Here is a 16920-nt window from a genome sequence, read left to right as displayed (position 1 = left end):
CACTCTGTCCATCCGCCTCGTCCTGTCTTCCTGTTCCACACTCTGTCCATCCGCCTCGTCCTGTCTTCCTGTTCCACACTCTGTCCACCCGCCTCGTCCTGTCTTCCTGTTCCACACTCTGTCCATCCGCCTCGTCCTGTCTTCCTGTTCCACACTCTGTCCACCTGCCTCGTCCTGTCTTCCTGTTGCACACTCTGTCCATCCGCCTCGTCCTGTCTTCCTGTTCCACACTCTGTCCATCCGCCTCGTCCTGTCTTCCTGTTCCACACTCTGTCCACCCGCCTCGTCCTGTCTTCCTGTTCCACACTCTGTCCACCCGCCTCGTCCTGTCTTCCTGTTCCACACTCTGTCCATCCGCCTCGTCCTGTCTTCCTGTTCCACACTCTGTCCACCCGCCTCGTCCTGTCTTCCTGTTCCACACTCTGTCCATCCATCTCGTCCTGTCTTCCTGTTCCACACTCTGTCCATCCGCCTCGTCCTGTCTTCCTGTTCCACACTCTGTCCACCCGCCTCGTCCTGTCTTCCTGTTCCACACTCTGTCCATCTGCCTTCCTTAAGTGTTATTAGGGGGATTAGTTTGTTAAATATGGCCTCTCACTAAGCCCAGGTAATGATAGAGGAGGATGAGGTGTGGGGCTGGGTGGAATGTGTGGGGGAGGGTTGGTGAGGGGGTGGGGGGAGGGTTGGTGAGGGGGGGGTGGGGGTGGGGCTGGTGAGAGGGGGGGGGAGGTGTGTGGGGGGAGGGGGGCCATCTTCTATTCCTGCAGCTTCCTGGGTTATAAAGCTGGGGTGGGTAGCTTGTCGGACAGGTTAACTGCAGAGACCAGCAGTGTCTACTCTGAGTCTGCAGGAAAGTAAACAAAAGCAGAACTCCAGTAAACCACAGAGAGTGTGTGGAGCAGGTCACATCCACAAACTGAACCACAAACCAATATTGCAACAGACCAGTGCTGCTATAATACTGGGGCTGCTCTTCCCTGTAACAATTATGGGGTTGCTATTGATCAGTATGATGATGATCTAGCCCAGCACAATGTGCGTGCTGTGTTTACTAATCTTCTTTGGGAAAGGAAACCTGCCGTCATTTAGAAGAAGGTTTTGCCAATTATCTTCAGTTTCTCCTTATTTACTGTTAAAATGCTTCCTGATTTTGAACAGTTCTATTAAATCTCCCCCAAAATCCTCATCCACTTTGACTCTATCTGTGACTGCAATCCACCCCCCCCCCCCCCACCCCATCCAACACGATTGCCTCTGTACTGCCCTCTGGAGCAGCTGTATTAAACCGTTCCCAATAACTCAACAAAGCAACACAATCATCACCACCTCAGAGATGGTCCTTCAGAGCAGATCCTGAGAATGATGAAGGTCCTTGAAGAGGGACAGGTGGTGTTTCACTAGTCCTGTGCTCCCTCAACAAACCAGCATCAGACTTCAAAAACCAGCATGTACAAAGGCAGCAGAGACTGAAGATTTGATCAGATCAGTTTAATGCAGAAAATGTTTCACAAAAAATCATCAGGTGTGAGAAGATGACATGACAGGATGAAGCAGAGCTCAAAGATATGGGGATGTCACAGGTGGGTCTCAGAGATACGGGGATGTCACAGGTGAGTCTCAGAGATACGGGGATGTCACAGGTGGGTCTCAGAGATACGGGGATGTCACAGGTGGGTCTCAGAGATACGGGGATGTCACAGGTGAGTCTCAGAGATACGGGGATGTCACAGGTGGGTCTCAGAGATACGGGGATGTCACAGGTGAGTCTCAGAGATACGGGGATGTCACAGGTGAGTCTCAGAGATACGGGGATGTCACAGGTGGGTCTCAGAGATACGGGGATGTCACAGGTGAGTCTCAGAGATACGGGGATGTCACAGGTGGGTCTCAGAGATACGGGGATGTCACAGGTGGGTCTCAGAGATACGGGGATGTCACAGGTGAGTCTCAGAGATACGGGGATGTCACAGGTGGGTCTCAGAGATACGGGGATGTCACAGGTGGGTCTCAGAGATACGGGGATGTCACAGGTGGGTCTCAGAGATACGGGGATGTCACAGGTGAGTCTCAGAGATACGGGGATGTCACAGGTGGGTCTCAGAGATACGGGGATGTCACAGGTGAGTCTCAGAGATACGGGGATGTCACAGGTGGGTCTCAGAGATACGGGGATGTCACAGGTGGGTCTCAGAGATACGGGGATGTCACAGGTGAGTCTCAGAGATACGGGGATGTCACAGGTGGGTCTCAGAGATACGGGGATGTCACAGGTGAGTCTCAGAGATACGGGGATGTCACAGGTTGGTCTCAGAGATACGGGGATGTCACAGGTGGGTCTCAGAGATACGGGGATGTCACAGGTGAGTCTCAGAGATACGGGGATGTCACAGGTGGGTCTCAGATACGGGGATGTCACAGGTGAGTCTCAGAGATACGGGGATGTCACAGGTGGGTCTCAGAGATACGGGGATGTCACAGGTGGGTCTCAGAGATACGGGGATGTCACAGGTGAGTCTCAGAGATACGGGGATGTCACAGGTGAGTCTCAGAGATACGGGGATGTCACAGGTGGGTCTCAGAGATACGGGGATGTCACAGGTGGGTCTCAGAGATACGGGGATGTCACAGGTGAGTCTCAGAGATACGGGGATGTCACAGGTGAGTCTCAGAGATACGGGGATGTCACAGGTGGGTCTCAGAGATACGGGGATGTCACAGGTGAGTCTCAGAGATACGGGGATGTCACAGGTGAGTCTCAGAGATACGGGGATGTCACAGGTGAGTCTCAGAGATACGGGGAAGTCACAGGTGGGTCTCAGAGATACGGGGATGTCACAGGTGGGTCTCAGAGATACGGGGATGTCACAGGTGAGTCTCAGAGATACGGGGATGTCACAGGTGGGTCTCAGAGATACGGGGATGTCACAGGTGAGTCTCAGAGATACGGGATGTCACAGGTGAGTCTCAGAGATACGGGGATGTCACAGGTGGGTCTCAGAGATACGGGGATGTCACAGGTGAGTCTCAGAGATACGGGGATGTCACAGGTGGGTCTCAGAGATACGGGGATGTCACAGGTGAGTCTCAGAGATACGGGGATGTCACAGGTGAGTCTCAGAGATACGGGGATGTCACAGGTGAGTCTCAGAGATACGGGGATGTCACAGGTGGGTCTCAGAGATACGGGGATGTCACAGGTGAGTCTCAGAGATACGGGGATGTCACAGGTGGGTCTCAGAGATACGGGGATGTCACAGGTGGGTCTCAGAGATACGGGGATGTCACAGGTGGGTCTCAGATACGGGGATGTCACAGGTGAGTCTCAGAGATACGGGGATGTCACAGGTGAGTCTCAGAGATACGGGGATGTCACAGGTGGGTCTCAGAGATACGGGGATGTCACAGGTGAGTCTCAGAGATACGGGGATGTCACAGGTGAGTCTCAGAGATACGGGGATGTCACAGGTGGGTCTGAGAGAGAATCCGTGGGATTACAGACAGTTGAAAAATAAATGAGAAGAAGGGATTAAGTAGGGTGGGAGGGGGATTGTAGAGGGAAACAGTGCTGATCTGCAATGGTCACCTACGACACAGGGCTCTCTGGCAGTCTGATCCCACTGAAATCCTGGCTTCCCGAAACACAACAGGGATTTTCTTGATGAAAGTTTTATCTAAACTGCCTTCCTTGTGGCTGTTTCGAAGAATTCCAACCATCATTTCCTGCCTTGTTGAATGGAGACCTCTTCCCCAATCACTAGATAACCCACTCCACTAACCCACTGAGATCGCTCTCCACCGGGCCTCTTAAAACTTTCATCTCCACACCAGACTAGTCACTGCAATCCCCTAAGCAGGTTAGACTCACTGACCGTGCCAGATGGTCAAGACACAGCAGCTGTGTGAGGGGAAGAGGAGGAAGCTGAGAACAGGGCAACCCCACCTACTGCAAGACCCAGGGGCTTCAGGCAGCTCCTCTGTTGGGGGAGACAAGTGGAGGGGCGTTCCATCAAGTTGCAACCTGCTCTCTGCCTCATGAGTATTACAGCTCAACAATAAGGCCCCAAATCACAGGGAGGGCCCAATATTGCAACATAGAAATAAATAACTCAAGTGTAAAAGCACAGTCAGGAGATGCTGCTCCACATTCAAATCCTTCATCTTTGGTTCAAACAACTTCTTCCAAATCTCCTGAAAAACAGTTACATTATTTTAGAATTGATGAGAATAGGAAAAGAGCCACTTTTATTATTCCCTGATCACAAATTGAAGCAGAATCCCAATCCCACCCTCACCCCACGTGCCCAATCCCACCCTCTCCCCACGTGCCCAATCCCACCCACTCCCCACGTGCCCAATCCCACCCTCTCCCCACGTGCCCAATCCCACCCTCTCCCCACGTGCCCAATCCCACCCTCTCCCCACGTGCCCAATCCCACCCTCTCCCCACGTGCCCAATCCCACATTCTCTCCACGTGCCCAATCCCACCCTCACGCCAGTCCCACCCTCTGTCCACGTGCCCAATCCCACCCTCTCTCTGCGTGCCCAATCCCACCATCTCTCCACGTGCCCAATCCCACCCTCACGCCAGTCCCACCCTCTGTCCACGTGCCCAATCCCACCCTCTCCCCACGTGCCCAATCCCACCCTCTCCCCACGTGCCCAATCCCACATTCTCTCCACGTGCCCAATCCCACCCTCACGCCAGTCCCACCCTCTGTCCACGTGCCCAATCCCACCCTCTCTCTGCGTGCCCAATCCCACCGTCTCTCCACGTGCCCAATCCCACCGTCTCTCCACATACCCAATCCCACCCGATCCCCAATCCCACCCTCTGTCCACGTGCCCAATCCCACCCTCTCCCCACATGCCCAATCCCACCCGATCCCCAATCCCACCCTCTGTCCACGTGCCCAATCCCACCCTCTGTCCACGTGCCCAATCCCACCCTCTCCCCACATGCCCAATCCCACCCGATCCCCAATCCCACCCTCTCTCCACGTGCCCAATCCCACCGTCTCTCCACATACCCAATCCCACCCGATCCCCAATCCCACCCTCTGTCCACGTGCCCAATCCCACCCTCTCCCCACGTGCCCAATTCCACCCGATCCCCAATCCCACCCTCTGTCCACGTGCCCAATCCCACCCTCTCTCCACGTGCCCAATCCCACCGTCTCTCCACATACCCAATCCCACCCTCTCCCCAATCCCACCCTCTCTCCACGTGCCCAATCCCACCCTCTCCCCACGTGCCCAATTCCACCCGATCCCCAATCCCATCCACTGTCCACGTGCCGAATCCCACCCTCTCCTCAATCCCACCCTCTCCCCACGTGCCCAATCCCATCCTCTGTCCACGTGCCCAATCCCACCCTCTGTCCATGTGCCCAATCTCACCCTCTCCCCAATCCCACCCTCTCCCCACGTGCCCAATCCCATCCTCTCCCCAATCCCACCCTCTGTCCACGTGCCCAGTCTCACCCTCTCCCCAATCCCACCCCTCTCCCAACGTCCCTCAGCTCCACCTAACTGAAGAAACAAAAGAGAGAACAGACTTGGCTCGATTTCTCAATGGTCAGTTTCTCTTGCCCACTCACCACAGTGACTGGAGTTTTACTCTGTCTCTCAGGCCCATTGATCCTCCTCGCCCTCTGAAATTTCCTGGAAGATGGATTGTGGCTGCTGTTTCAGCGAGCACTCCATTGCCCGTACTTCACATTCAGAAGGAGGAGGCAGCGCGGCCTTCAAACCAGAGTCAATGGCCTCGATCCGCTGCTGTACCCGACTCTCAAACTCCTCCTTGCTGCTCAACACACGTTCCATGATCATCTTGCGGGCATCGTCGCAGCCTCGTTGCAGCAGTTGGCGCTCGGTGTGAAAGTCTGCATCCTCTGGGTCTAGGGTGAGGAGTCGGCCCAGGCTAGTCACTCGGTCCATCAGGTACTTGCTGGAAATTTCCACATAGGTTTTTGAGATCATGTGGATCAGGTAGGAGATGTTGGTTGCCTGAAAAGCTTGGGTGTAAATTAAGTCTCTGATGAGTTTTTGCTGGTTGTAGCCCTCAATTCCACGGATTTCCTCACTGTGAGCAGTGAACTTTTTCAGGGACTTGGTGAGGCAAATGTGGATCAAGTTGGAAACCATCTGAAAGAAGTGGATCATCTTGGTCCACTGCTCTCTCACCCTACCCAATGCGTCCAGGCCCTGTGCCAACATCTTCAGTGTGGTATCAAAGTCAATCTTCACCACCTGGCATTTCCTCATCATGATCAATATGTCATCCAACTCCTTGTTACTCTGCTTCATGTTTTGGAAACTCTTCTCATATTCTGCCCGGGTGCTATCCAGATGCGCTTTGGCGTTCTCGATCTTGAACCTGGCCTGTGCAACCACGGTTTGTACCATGCTCTTGTCCTCAGGATCCTGGACCCCAGCCGCCCTGGAGAGGTTTGGGGCGGTCTGGGGGAGCACTGATGAGCTGTTGGAAGCTATGCACCCTGCACTGAACTTCAGGACTTTCCCATACAGCTCGCCAATCTTCACGGCCACAATCTCCATCTGCTCCTCACTGGGCTCTTCATACCGGCCAATGTCCTCCAGCTTCTCACAGATAGCGATCCCCCTTTTGCACAGAGTCAGGGCTGCTTGCTTCGGGCTACAGTCCTCCTCCAGATTGATCTCGGTTTTAATCCTCTGGAACATGTGCCTGGAGATGTCAGAGTTCACACTGCCAGTCACATGGTCCAGGAGTTTATTCAGATTTAGCTTGGCATCCTCAGATAGCAGGTCCTGAAGCTTCACTGTGGCTATCAGTAGGTCACTGGACTTTGATAGGACATTGTTAGCAGCCACTGGGTCCAGCTCAAATTGCTGTGGTGAAGCGTCAGCTTGGTCCTTTTTCTTCACCTTTTCTGCGATAACATTGCCAACATTGGCCAGGGTCTCCACCACAGTGGTGGAGAGACTCACTGGGTCAGCTGTGACCATTGACATGAAGCCCGTCACAAGGTTGCTGACCAGATTGATTGAGTTCTCCACTGCAAACATGCCCATGACCCCCCACTCACTTGGTGCAGACTCCAACGTGTTCTTATAGGCATTGTGGGCCTCCTCCATTTCTTTGTTCATCCTGGTAAAATATTCGTCCACCTGCCTCTTTGCCTTCTCTGCGGTGGCCTTTCGACATTTGGCCTCCTCCAGGGCTTGATGGACCTTCTTGGACTCATCCTGATACGCACCCTTGGCACTGCTGCAGGCCTCCAGCAGCTCATGGATTAAGTCAGTGAGAGCAGAGAAGTCCTTCTCCACCTCCTGGGCTAGTCCCAGACAATCATCAGCAACAGCCTTGATGCTGCCCAGCTGAAGAGGGAGGATCTTCTCCAGAATCTGCTGGTCACCTTGCATCAAAGTCTTCACTGTATTCTTCAGGTGTGTGGGGACACTCTGGGAGTGAAGCCGAATCTGGTCCATGTTCTTATGGGCCAAATTAAACGTTTTCCAGCCATAGTTACTGACCTGCATCAGGCAGGCCCGAAAGGATTCGGGATATTTGATGTGTTTGTATTGTCTTTCTGGGGTGTGCTTGTTTACGGGGAAGTCACCGGTAGAAGAGATGATGATCAGTTCACCTAGGATCGCAATAGACATGGGGGCTGGCATCAGAAACTCCTCCCAGTTGGCATAGGGTTGCATCATGAGCATGTTGTCCCTCCTCACTTCCTCAACCTTGGTGTGTTTCAAGAAAGCACTGTTAATGCTTGCCAAAAGGTTCTCATCTTTGCTTGCCATAGTGAGCTCTGTTATTCCTCTGGGGAAAGAGAGTGAAATGTTACACAATTATATCACTTGTATTTACATACCACCTGCTCACTGTGCGGAGTTTGCAAGTTCTCCCTGTGACTGCGTGGGTTTCCTCCCACAGCCAAAGACTTGCAGGTTGATAGGTAAATTGGCCATTGTAAATCGCCCCTAGTGTAGGTAGGTGGTAGGAGAATGGTGGGGATGTGGTAGGGAATATGGGATTAATGTAGGATTAGTATAAATGGGTGGTTGTTGGTCGGCACAGACTCGGTGGGCCGAAGGGCCTGTTTCAGTGCTGTATCTCTAAATAAAAAAAAATAAAATAAAAAATTATATCACTTGTATTTACATACCACCTGCTCACATTGAGAGGCACCTCATACAAATACTTTCGACTGTAGGAAATACAAAAACCACTTTGTGCACAGTAAGATCTCACAAGCAGCAACTCCTGGATGGGGGCACACTGGTATCAGATTCCCTCTGACTGCAGCAAGCTCTCAATGAACTGGGAATCTCCCTCATCAGACAGAGCAGTAAACTCATTTCCCACATGAAACTTACAAAGTGTTAAAATCACACAAATAGGATCTGAAAACAGTAAATGCAAGCAACTTAATCAGTCTTATCATTGGAGTTATTTCTTCATTCATGGGATATCAGTGTCGTTGGCAACAGCCTAATTGTCCTTGAGAAGGTGGTGGTGAGCCGACTTCTTGAATGTAACTGAGTGGCTTGCTTGGCATTTCAGAGGGTATTTAAGTATCAATCACATTGCTGTGGGTCTGGAGTCCTTTCTTAGGGCAGATTGTGTAAGGATAGAAGACTTCCTTCCCTATAGTGAACAGATGGGTTTTTACAACAATCAGTAGTTTCATGGTCATCATTTTTTTTATTCATTCATGGGATGTGGGCGTCACTGGCTATGCCAGCATTTATTGCCCAACCCTTATTGCCCTTGAGAAGGTGGTGGTGAGCTGCCTTCTTGAACCGCTGCAGTCCATGTGCGGTAGGTACACCCACAGTGCTGTTAGGAAGGGAGTTCCAGGATTTTGACCCAGCGACAGTGAAGGAACAGTGATATAGTTCCAAGTCAGGATGGTGTGTGACTTGGAGGGGATCTTGCAGGTGGTGGTGTTCCCATGCATCAGCTGACTTTGTCCTTCTAGTTGGTAGAGGTCACAGGTTTGAAAGGTGCTGTCGAAGGAACCTTGGTGCGTTGCTGCAGTGCATCTTGTAGATGGTACACACTGCTGCCACTGTGTGTCGGTGGTGGAGGGAGTGAATGTTTGCAGATGGGGTGCCAATCAAGCGGGCTGCTTTGTCCTGGATGGTGTCGAGCTTCTTGAGTGTTGTTGGAGCTGCACCCATCCAGGCAAGTGGAGAGTATTCCATCACACTCCTGACTTGTGCCTTGTAGATGGTGGACAGACTTTGGGGAGTCAGGAGGTGAGTTACTTGCTGCAGGATTCCTAGCCTCAGACCAGCTCTTGTAGCCACAGTATTTATATGGCTACTCCAGTTCAGTTTCTGGTCAATGGTAAGCCCCAGGATATTGATCGTGGGGGATTCAGCGATGGTAATGCCATTGAATGTCAAGGAGAGATGGTTAGATTGTCTCTTGTTGGAGATGGTCATTGCCTGGCACTTGTGTGGCACGAATGTTACTTGCCACTTATCAGCCCAAGCCTGGATATTGTCCAGGTCTTGTTGCATTTCTACACAGACTGCTTCCATATCTGAGGAGTCACGAATGGTGCTGAACATTGTGCAATCATCAGCAAACATCCCCACTTCTGAGACTAGCTTTTTAATTTCGATTTAACTGAATCCAACCGAATTTAAATTCTCCAGCTGCTCTGATGGGATTTGAACTCATGCCTCTGGATCAATAGTCCAGGCCTCTGGATTACTGGTCCAATAATATAACTGTTTTCTAAGAATAACACTAAGGAACTTATGGAGTATGGTAACATCATGGTGAACTGTCAGTTACAGTGCCAGTATGAGAGTCGGTGCTCCAGTGCCGATTCCAGCCAGCCAGTTACAGCACTGTCCAGCGTCATAGTCATAGAGTTATACAGCACAGTAACAGGCCCTTCGGCCCATCATGTCTGTGCCGGCCATCCAGCAACCAACTATTCTGATCCCATTTTCCAGCACTTGGCCCGTAGCCTTGTATGTTATGGCATTTCAAGTGCTCATCTAAATACTTCTTAAATGTTGTGAGGGTTCCTGCCTCTACCACCCCTTCAAGCAGTGTGTTCCAGATTCCAACCACCCTCTGAGTGAAAAAGATATTTCCTCAAATCCCCTCTAAACCTCCTACCCCTACCTTAAATCTATGCGCCTGGTTCTTGACCCCTCCACTAAGAGAAAAAGTTTCTTCCTATCTATCCTATCAATGCCCCTCATAATTTTGTATACCTCAATCAGGTCCCCCCTCAGCCTTTTCTGCCCTAAGGAAAACAACCCCAGTCTATCTAGTCTCTCTTCATAGCTGAAATGCTCCAGCCCAGGCAACATCCTGGCGAATCTCCTCTGCACCCTCTCCAGTGCAATCACATCCTTCCTATAGTCTGGTGCCCAGAACTGTACACAGTACTCCAGCTGTGGCCTAACTAGCGTTTTATACAGCTCCATCATAACCTCCCTGCTCTTATATTCTATGCCTCGGCTAATAAAGGCAAGTATCCCATATGCCTTCCTAACATTCTTATCCCAGTGCCGATTCCAGCCGCTCTGTTACTGCACTGTCCGGTGTCCCAATGCCGATTCCAGCCGCTCTGTTACTGCACTGTCCGGTGTCCCAATGCCGATTCCAGCCGCTCTGTTACTGCACTGTCCGGTGTCCCAGTGCCGATTCCAGCCGCTCTGTTACTGCACTGTCCGGTGTCCCAGTGCCGATTCCAGCCGCTCTGTTACTGCACTGTCCGGTGTCCCAGTGCCGATTCCAGCCGCTCTGTTACTGCACTGTCCGGTGTCCCAGTGCCGATTCCAGCCGCTCTGTTACTGCACTGTCCGGTGTCCCAGTGCCGATTCCAGCCGCTCTGTTACTGCACTGCCCGGTGTATCCAGTGCCGATTCCAGCCGCTCTGTTACTGCACTGCCCGGTGTATCCACTGCCGATTCCAGCCGCTCTGTTACTGCACTGCCCGGTGTATCCAGTGCCAATTCCAGCCGCTCTGTTACTGCACTGCCCGGTGTATCCAGTGCCGAAACCAGCCGCTCTGTTACTGCACTGCCCGGTGTCCCAGTGCCGATTCCAGCCGCTCTGTTACTGCACTGTCCGGTGTATCCAGTGCCGATTCCAGCCGCTCTGTTACTGCACTGTCCGGTGTCCCAGTGCCGATTCCAGCCGCTCTGTTACAGCACTGTCCGGTGTCCCAGTGCCGATTCCAGCCGCTCTGTTACTGCACTGTCCGGTGTATCCAGTGCCGATTCCAGCCGCTCTGTTACAGCACTGTCCGGTGTCCCAGTGCCGATTCCAGCCGCTCTGTTACAGCGCTGTCCGGTGTCCCAGTGCCGATTCCAGCCGCTCTGTTACAGCACTGTCCGGTGTCCCAGTGCATTTTCCAGCCGCTCTGTTACTGCACTGTCCGGTGTATCCAGTGCCGATTCCAGCCGCTCTGTTACAGCACTGTCCGGTGTATCCAGTGCCGATTCCAGCCGCTCTGTTACTGCACTGTCCGGTGTATCCAGTGCCGATTCCAGCCGCTCTGTTACAGCACTGTCCGGTGTATCCAGTGCCAATTCCAGCCGCTCTGTTTCAGCACTGTCCGGTGTATCCAGTGCCGATTCCAGCCGCTCTGTTACAGCACTGTCCGGTGTATCCAGTGCCGATTCCAGCCGCTCTGTTACAGCACTGTCCGGTGTATCCAGTGCCGATTCCAGCCGCTCTGTTACAGCACTGTCCGGTGTATCCAGTGCCAATTCCAGCCGCTCTGTTACTGCACTGTCCGGTGTATCCAGTGCCAATTCCAGCCGCTCTGTTACTGCACTGTCCGGTGTATCCAGTGCCAATTCCAGCCGCTCTGTTACTGCACTGTCCGGTGTATCCAGTGCCAATTCCAGCCGCTCTGTTACTGCACTGTCTGTTGTATCCAGTGCCGAGTCCATCCGCTCTGTCACAGCACTGTCCGGTGTATCCAGTGCCAATTCCATCCGCTCTGTTACAGCACTGTCCGGTGTCCCAGTGCCAATTCCAGCCGCTCTGTTACAGCACTGTCCGGTGTATCCAGTGCCGATTCCAGCCGCTCTGTTACAGCACTGTCCGGTGTATCCAGTGCCAATTCCAGCCGCTCTGTTACAGCACTGTCCGGTGTATCCAGTGCCAATTCCATCCGCTCTGTTACAGCACTGTCCGGTGTATCCAGTGCCGATTCCAGCCGCTCTGTTACAGCACTGTCCGGTGTATCCAGTGCCGATTCCAGCCGCTCTGTTACTGCACTGTCCGGTGTATCCAGTGCCGATTCCAGCCGCTCTGTTACAGCACTGTCCGGTGTATCCAGTGCCGATTCCAGCCGCTATTTTACAGCACTGTCCGGTGTATCCAGTGCCAATTCCAGCCGCTATGTTACAGCACTGTCCGGTGTATCCAGTGCCAATTCCAGCCGCTCTGTTACTGCACTGTCCGGTGTATCCAGTGCCAATTCCAGCCGCTCTGTTACTGCACTGTCCGGTGTATCCAGTGCCGATTCCAGCCGCTCTGTTACTGCACTGTCCGGTGTATCCAGTGCCGATTCCATCCGCTCTGTTTCAGCACTGTCCGGTGTATCCAGTGCCAATTCCATCCGCTCTGTTACAGCACTGTCCGGTGTCCCAGTGCCAATTCCAGCCGCTCTGTTACAGCACTGTCCGGTGTATCCAGTGCCGATTCCAGCCGCTCTGTTACAGCACTGTCCGGTGTATCCAGTGCCAATTCCAGCCGCTCTGTTACAGCACTGTCCGGTGTATCCAGTGCCAATTCCATCCGCTCTGTTACAGCACTGTCCGGTGTATCCAGTGCCGATTCCAGCCGCTCTGTTACAGCACTGTCCGGTGTATCCAGTGCCGATTCCAGCCGCTCTGTTACTGCACTGTCCGGTGTATCCAGTGCCGATTCCAGCCGCTCTGTTACAGCACTGTCCGGTGTATCCAGTGCCGATTCCAGCCGCTCTTTTACAGCACTGTCCGGTGTATCCAGTGCCAATTCCAGCCGCTCTGTTACAGCACTGTCCGGTGTATCCAGTGCCAATTCCAGCCGCTCTGTTACTGCACTGTCCGGTGTATCCAGTGCCGATTCCAGCCGTTCTTTTACAGCACTGTCCGGTGTATCCAGTGCCGATTCCAGCCGCTCTGTTACTGCACTGTCCGGTGTATCCAGTGCCGATTCCAGCTGCTCTGTTACTGCACTGTCCGGTGTATCCAGTGCCGATTCCAGCCGCTCTGTTACTGCACTGTCCGGTGTATCCAGTGCCGATTCCATCCGCTCTGTTACTGCACTGTCCGGTGTATCCAGTGCCGATTCCATCCGCTCTGTTACAGCACTGTCCGGTGTATCCAGTGCCGATTCCATCCGCTCTGTTACAGCACTGTCCGGTGTATCCAGTGCCGATTCCATCCGCTCTGTTACTGCACTGTCCGGTGTATCCAGTGCCGATTCCAGCCGCTCTGTTACTGCACTGTCCGGTGTATCCAGTGCCGATTCCATCCGCTCTGTTACAGCACTGTCCGGTGTATCCAGTGCCGATTCCATCCGCTCTGTTACAGCACTGTCCGGTGTATCCAGTGCCGATTCCATCCGCTCTTACTGCACTGTCCGGTGTATCCAGTGCCGATTCCATCCGCTCTGTTACTGCACTGTCCGGTGTATCCAGTGCCGATTCCATCCGCTCTGTTACTGCACTGTCCGGTGTATCCAGTGCCGATTCCATCCGCTCTGTTACTGCACTGTCCGGTGTATCCAGTGCCGATTCCATCCGCTCTGTTACAGCACTGTCCGGTGTATCCAGTGCCGATTCCATCCGCTCTGTTACAGCACTGTCCGGTGTATCCAGTGCCGATTCCATCCGCTCTGTTACTGCACTGTCCGGTGTATCCAGTGCCGATTCCAGCCGCTCTGTTACTGCACTGTCCGGTGTATCCAGTGCCGATTCCATCCGCTCTGTTACAGCACTGTCCGGTGTATCCAGTGCCGATTCCATCCGCTCTGTTACAGCACTGTCCGGTGTATCCAGTGCCGATTCCATCCGCTCTGTTACAGCACTGTCCGGTGTATCCAGTGCCGATTCCATCCGCTCTTACTGCACTGTCCGGTGTATCCAGTGCCGATTCCATCCGCTCTGTTACTGCACTGTCCGGTGTATCCAGTGCCGATTCCATCCGCTCTGTTACAGCACTGTCCGGTGTATCCAGTGCCGATTCCATCCGCTCTGTTACTGCACTGTCCGGTGTATCCAGTGCCGATTCCATCCGCTCTGTTACAGCACTGTCCGGTGTATCCAGTGCCGATTCCATCCGCTCTGTTACAGCACTGTCCGGTGTATCCAGTGCCGATTCCATCCGCTCTGTTACTGCACTGTCCGGTGTATCCAGTGCCGATTCCAGCCGCTCTGTTACTGCACTGTCCGGTGTTACAATATTGCGCTTTGTTACACTCGCTACAACTGGTTTTGTTACAATGTTGTTCTGGGTCCTGATGGACAGAAGCGGCTCCGCTCCATCACGTCCTTCCCTCCCCGGTGCCCGCTCCACGCTCCCCTCTCTTACCGTGCTGAGCCCGTTCTCCTGTTGCCGGCTTCGGGCCTCGGGCCGCTCCAGGATCCGCGATTGGTTTTTCGCAAACAAGTGGCAGGACACGCCCCGCTCCGCAGCAGAAACCCACCGACATCCAATGGTAGCTCTCCCTGTCTCCACTGACACTGTTAGCGCCGATTTAATTGGACCATTGCTTCCGGGTTAATCGACGGAACCAATCGAGTGTTAGCAGATGTCTATGGTGATTGGTCGGACTCTTGAAGAGCGGGTGGGGGCTAAACTGGGATTTAAATTCAGTCTGGAATGAGTACTGAAAACCAGGTGAGAGGATCCAGGGGAGAGGATGCAGGGAAGAGGATGCAGGGGAGGGGATCCAGGGGAGGGATCCAGGGGAGGGATCCAGGGGAGGGATCCAGGTGAGGATCCAGGGGAGAGGATGCAGGGAAGAGGATGCAGGGGAGGGGATCCAGGGGAGGGATCCAGGTGAGGGATCCAGGGGAGGAATCCAGGGGAGAGGATTTAGGGGAGAGGATCCAAAGGAGAGGAATTAGGGGAGAGGATCCAGGTGAGAGGATCCAGGGGAGGGGATCCAGGGGAGAGGATCTAGGGGAGGGATCCAGGGGAGAGGATCCAGGGGAGGGATCCAGGGGAGAGGATTTAGGGGAGAGGATGCAGGGGAGAGGATCCAGGGGAGGGCTCAAGGTGAGAGGATACAGGGAGGAATCCAGGGTGGAGGATCCAGGGGAGAGGATCCAGGGGAGGGGATTTAGGGGAGAGGATCCAGGGGAGATTTAGGGGAGAGGATCCAAAGGAGAGGATTTAGGGGAGAGGATGCAGGGAAGAGGATGCAGGGGGAGGGGATCCAGGGGAGAGGATCCAGGGGAGGGATCCAGGGGAGGGATCCAGGGGAGGGATCCAGGTGAGGATCCAGGGGAGAGGATGCAGGGAAGAGGATGCAGGGGAGGGGATCCAGGGGAGGGATCCAGGTGAGGGGATCCAGGGGAGGAATCCAGGGGAGAGGATTTAGGGGAGAGGATCCAAAGGAGAGGAATTAGGGGAGAGGATCCAGGTGAGAGGATCCAGGGGAGGGGATCCAGGGGAGAGGATCTAGGGAGGGATCCAGGGGAGAGGATCCAGGGGAGGGATCCAGGGGAGAGGATTTAGGGGAGAGGATGCAGGGGAGAGGATCCAGGGGAGGGCTCAAGGTGAGAGGATACAGGGGAGGAATCCAGGGTGGAGGATCCAGGGGAGAGGATCCAGGGGAGGGGATTTAGGGGAGAGGATCCAGGGGAGATTTAGGGGAGAGGATCCAAAGGAGAGGATTTAGGGGAGAGGATGCAGGGAAGAGGATGCAGGGGAGGGGATCCAGGGGAGAGGATCCAGGGAGGGATCCAGGTGAGAGGATCCAGGGGAGGAATCCAGGGGAGAGGATTTAGGGGAGAGGATGCAGGGAAGAGGATGCAGGGATCCAGGTGAGGGGATCCAGGGGAGAGGATTTAGGGGAGAGGATCCAGGGGAGAGGATTTAGGGGAGAGGATGCAGGGAAGAGGATGCAGGGGAGGGGATCCAGGGGAGAGGATCCAGGGGAGGGATCCAGGTGAGAGGATCCAGGGGAGGAATCCAGGGGAGAGGATTTAGGGGAGAGGATGCAGGGAAGAGGATGCAGGGGAGGGGATCCAGGGGAGAGGATCCAGGGGAGGGATCCAGGTGAGAGGATCCAGGGGAGGAATCCAGGGGAGAGGATCCAGGGGAGGGGATCAGGGGAGAGGATCCAGGTGAGAGGATCCAGGGGAGGGGATCCAGGGGAGAGGATCCAGGGGAGAGGATCTAGGGGAGGGATCCAGGGGAGAGGATCCAGGGGAGGGATCCAGGGGAGAGGATTTAGGGGAGAGGATGCAGGGGAGAGGATCCAGGGGAGGGCTCAAGGTGAGAGGATACAGGGGAGAGGATCCAGGGGAGGGGATTTAGGGGAGAGGATCCAGGGGAGAGGATTTAGGGGAGAGGATCCAAAGGAGAGGATTTAGGGGAGAGGATCCAGGGAGAGGATTTAGGGGAGAGGATCCAAAGGAGAGGATTTAGGGGAGAGGATGCAGGGAAGAGGATGCAGGGGAGGGGATCCAGGTGAGGGGATCCAGGGGAGAGGATTTAGGGGAGAGGATCCAGGGGAGAGGATTTAGGGGAGAGGATGCAGGGAAGAGGATGCAGGGGAGGGGATCCAGGGGAGAGGATCCAGGGGAGGGATCCAGGTGAGAGGATCCAGGGGAGGAATCCAGGGGAGAGGATTTAGGGGAGAGGATGCAGGGAAGAGGATGCAGGGGAGGGGATCCAGGGGAGAGGATCCAGGGGAGGGGATCCAGGGGAGAGGATCCAGGGGAGAGGAT

At 54.1% G+C, this 16920-nt stretch overlaps 1 protein-coding gene across 1 annotated transcript; it reads right to left on the bottom strand.

The window, feature by feature from the left end:
- Nucleotides 1-3213: 3213 nt before the first annotated feature.
- LOC137359984 (uncharacterized) lies at nucleotides 3214-14596 on the bottom strand. Its single transcript, XM_068025578.1, has 3 exons — nucleotides 14552-14596; nucleotides 5599-7808; nucleotides 3214-4188 (listed from the first exon to the last, which is right to left on the bottom strand). Exon 2 carries the CDS (start codon nucleotides 7787-7789, stop codon nucleotides 5627-5629), a length of 2163 nt encoding a protein of 720 aa, XP_067881679.1. The 5' UTR covers nucleotides 7790-7808; nucleotides 14552-14596; the 3' UTR covers nucleotides 3214-4188; nucleotides 5599-5626.
- Between the last annotated feature and the right edge of the window lie 2324 nt (nucleotides 14597-16920).

The sequence above is a fragment of the Heterodontus francisci genome, unplaced genomic scaffold (assembly GCF_036365525.1).
Source record: "Heterodontus francisci isolate sHetFra1 unplaced genomic scaffold, sHetFra1.hap1 HAP1_SCAFFOLD_410, whole genome shotgun sequence".
NCBI classification, from domain to species: domain Eukaryota; kingdom Metazoa; phylum Chordata; class Chondrichthyes; order Heterodontiformes; family Heterodontidae; genus Heterodontus; species Heterodontus francisci.
Note: the sequence above shows the minus strand (reverse complement) of the source record. Positions and strands in the feature narration are given on the sequence as shown.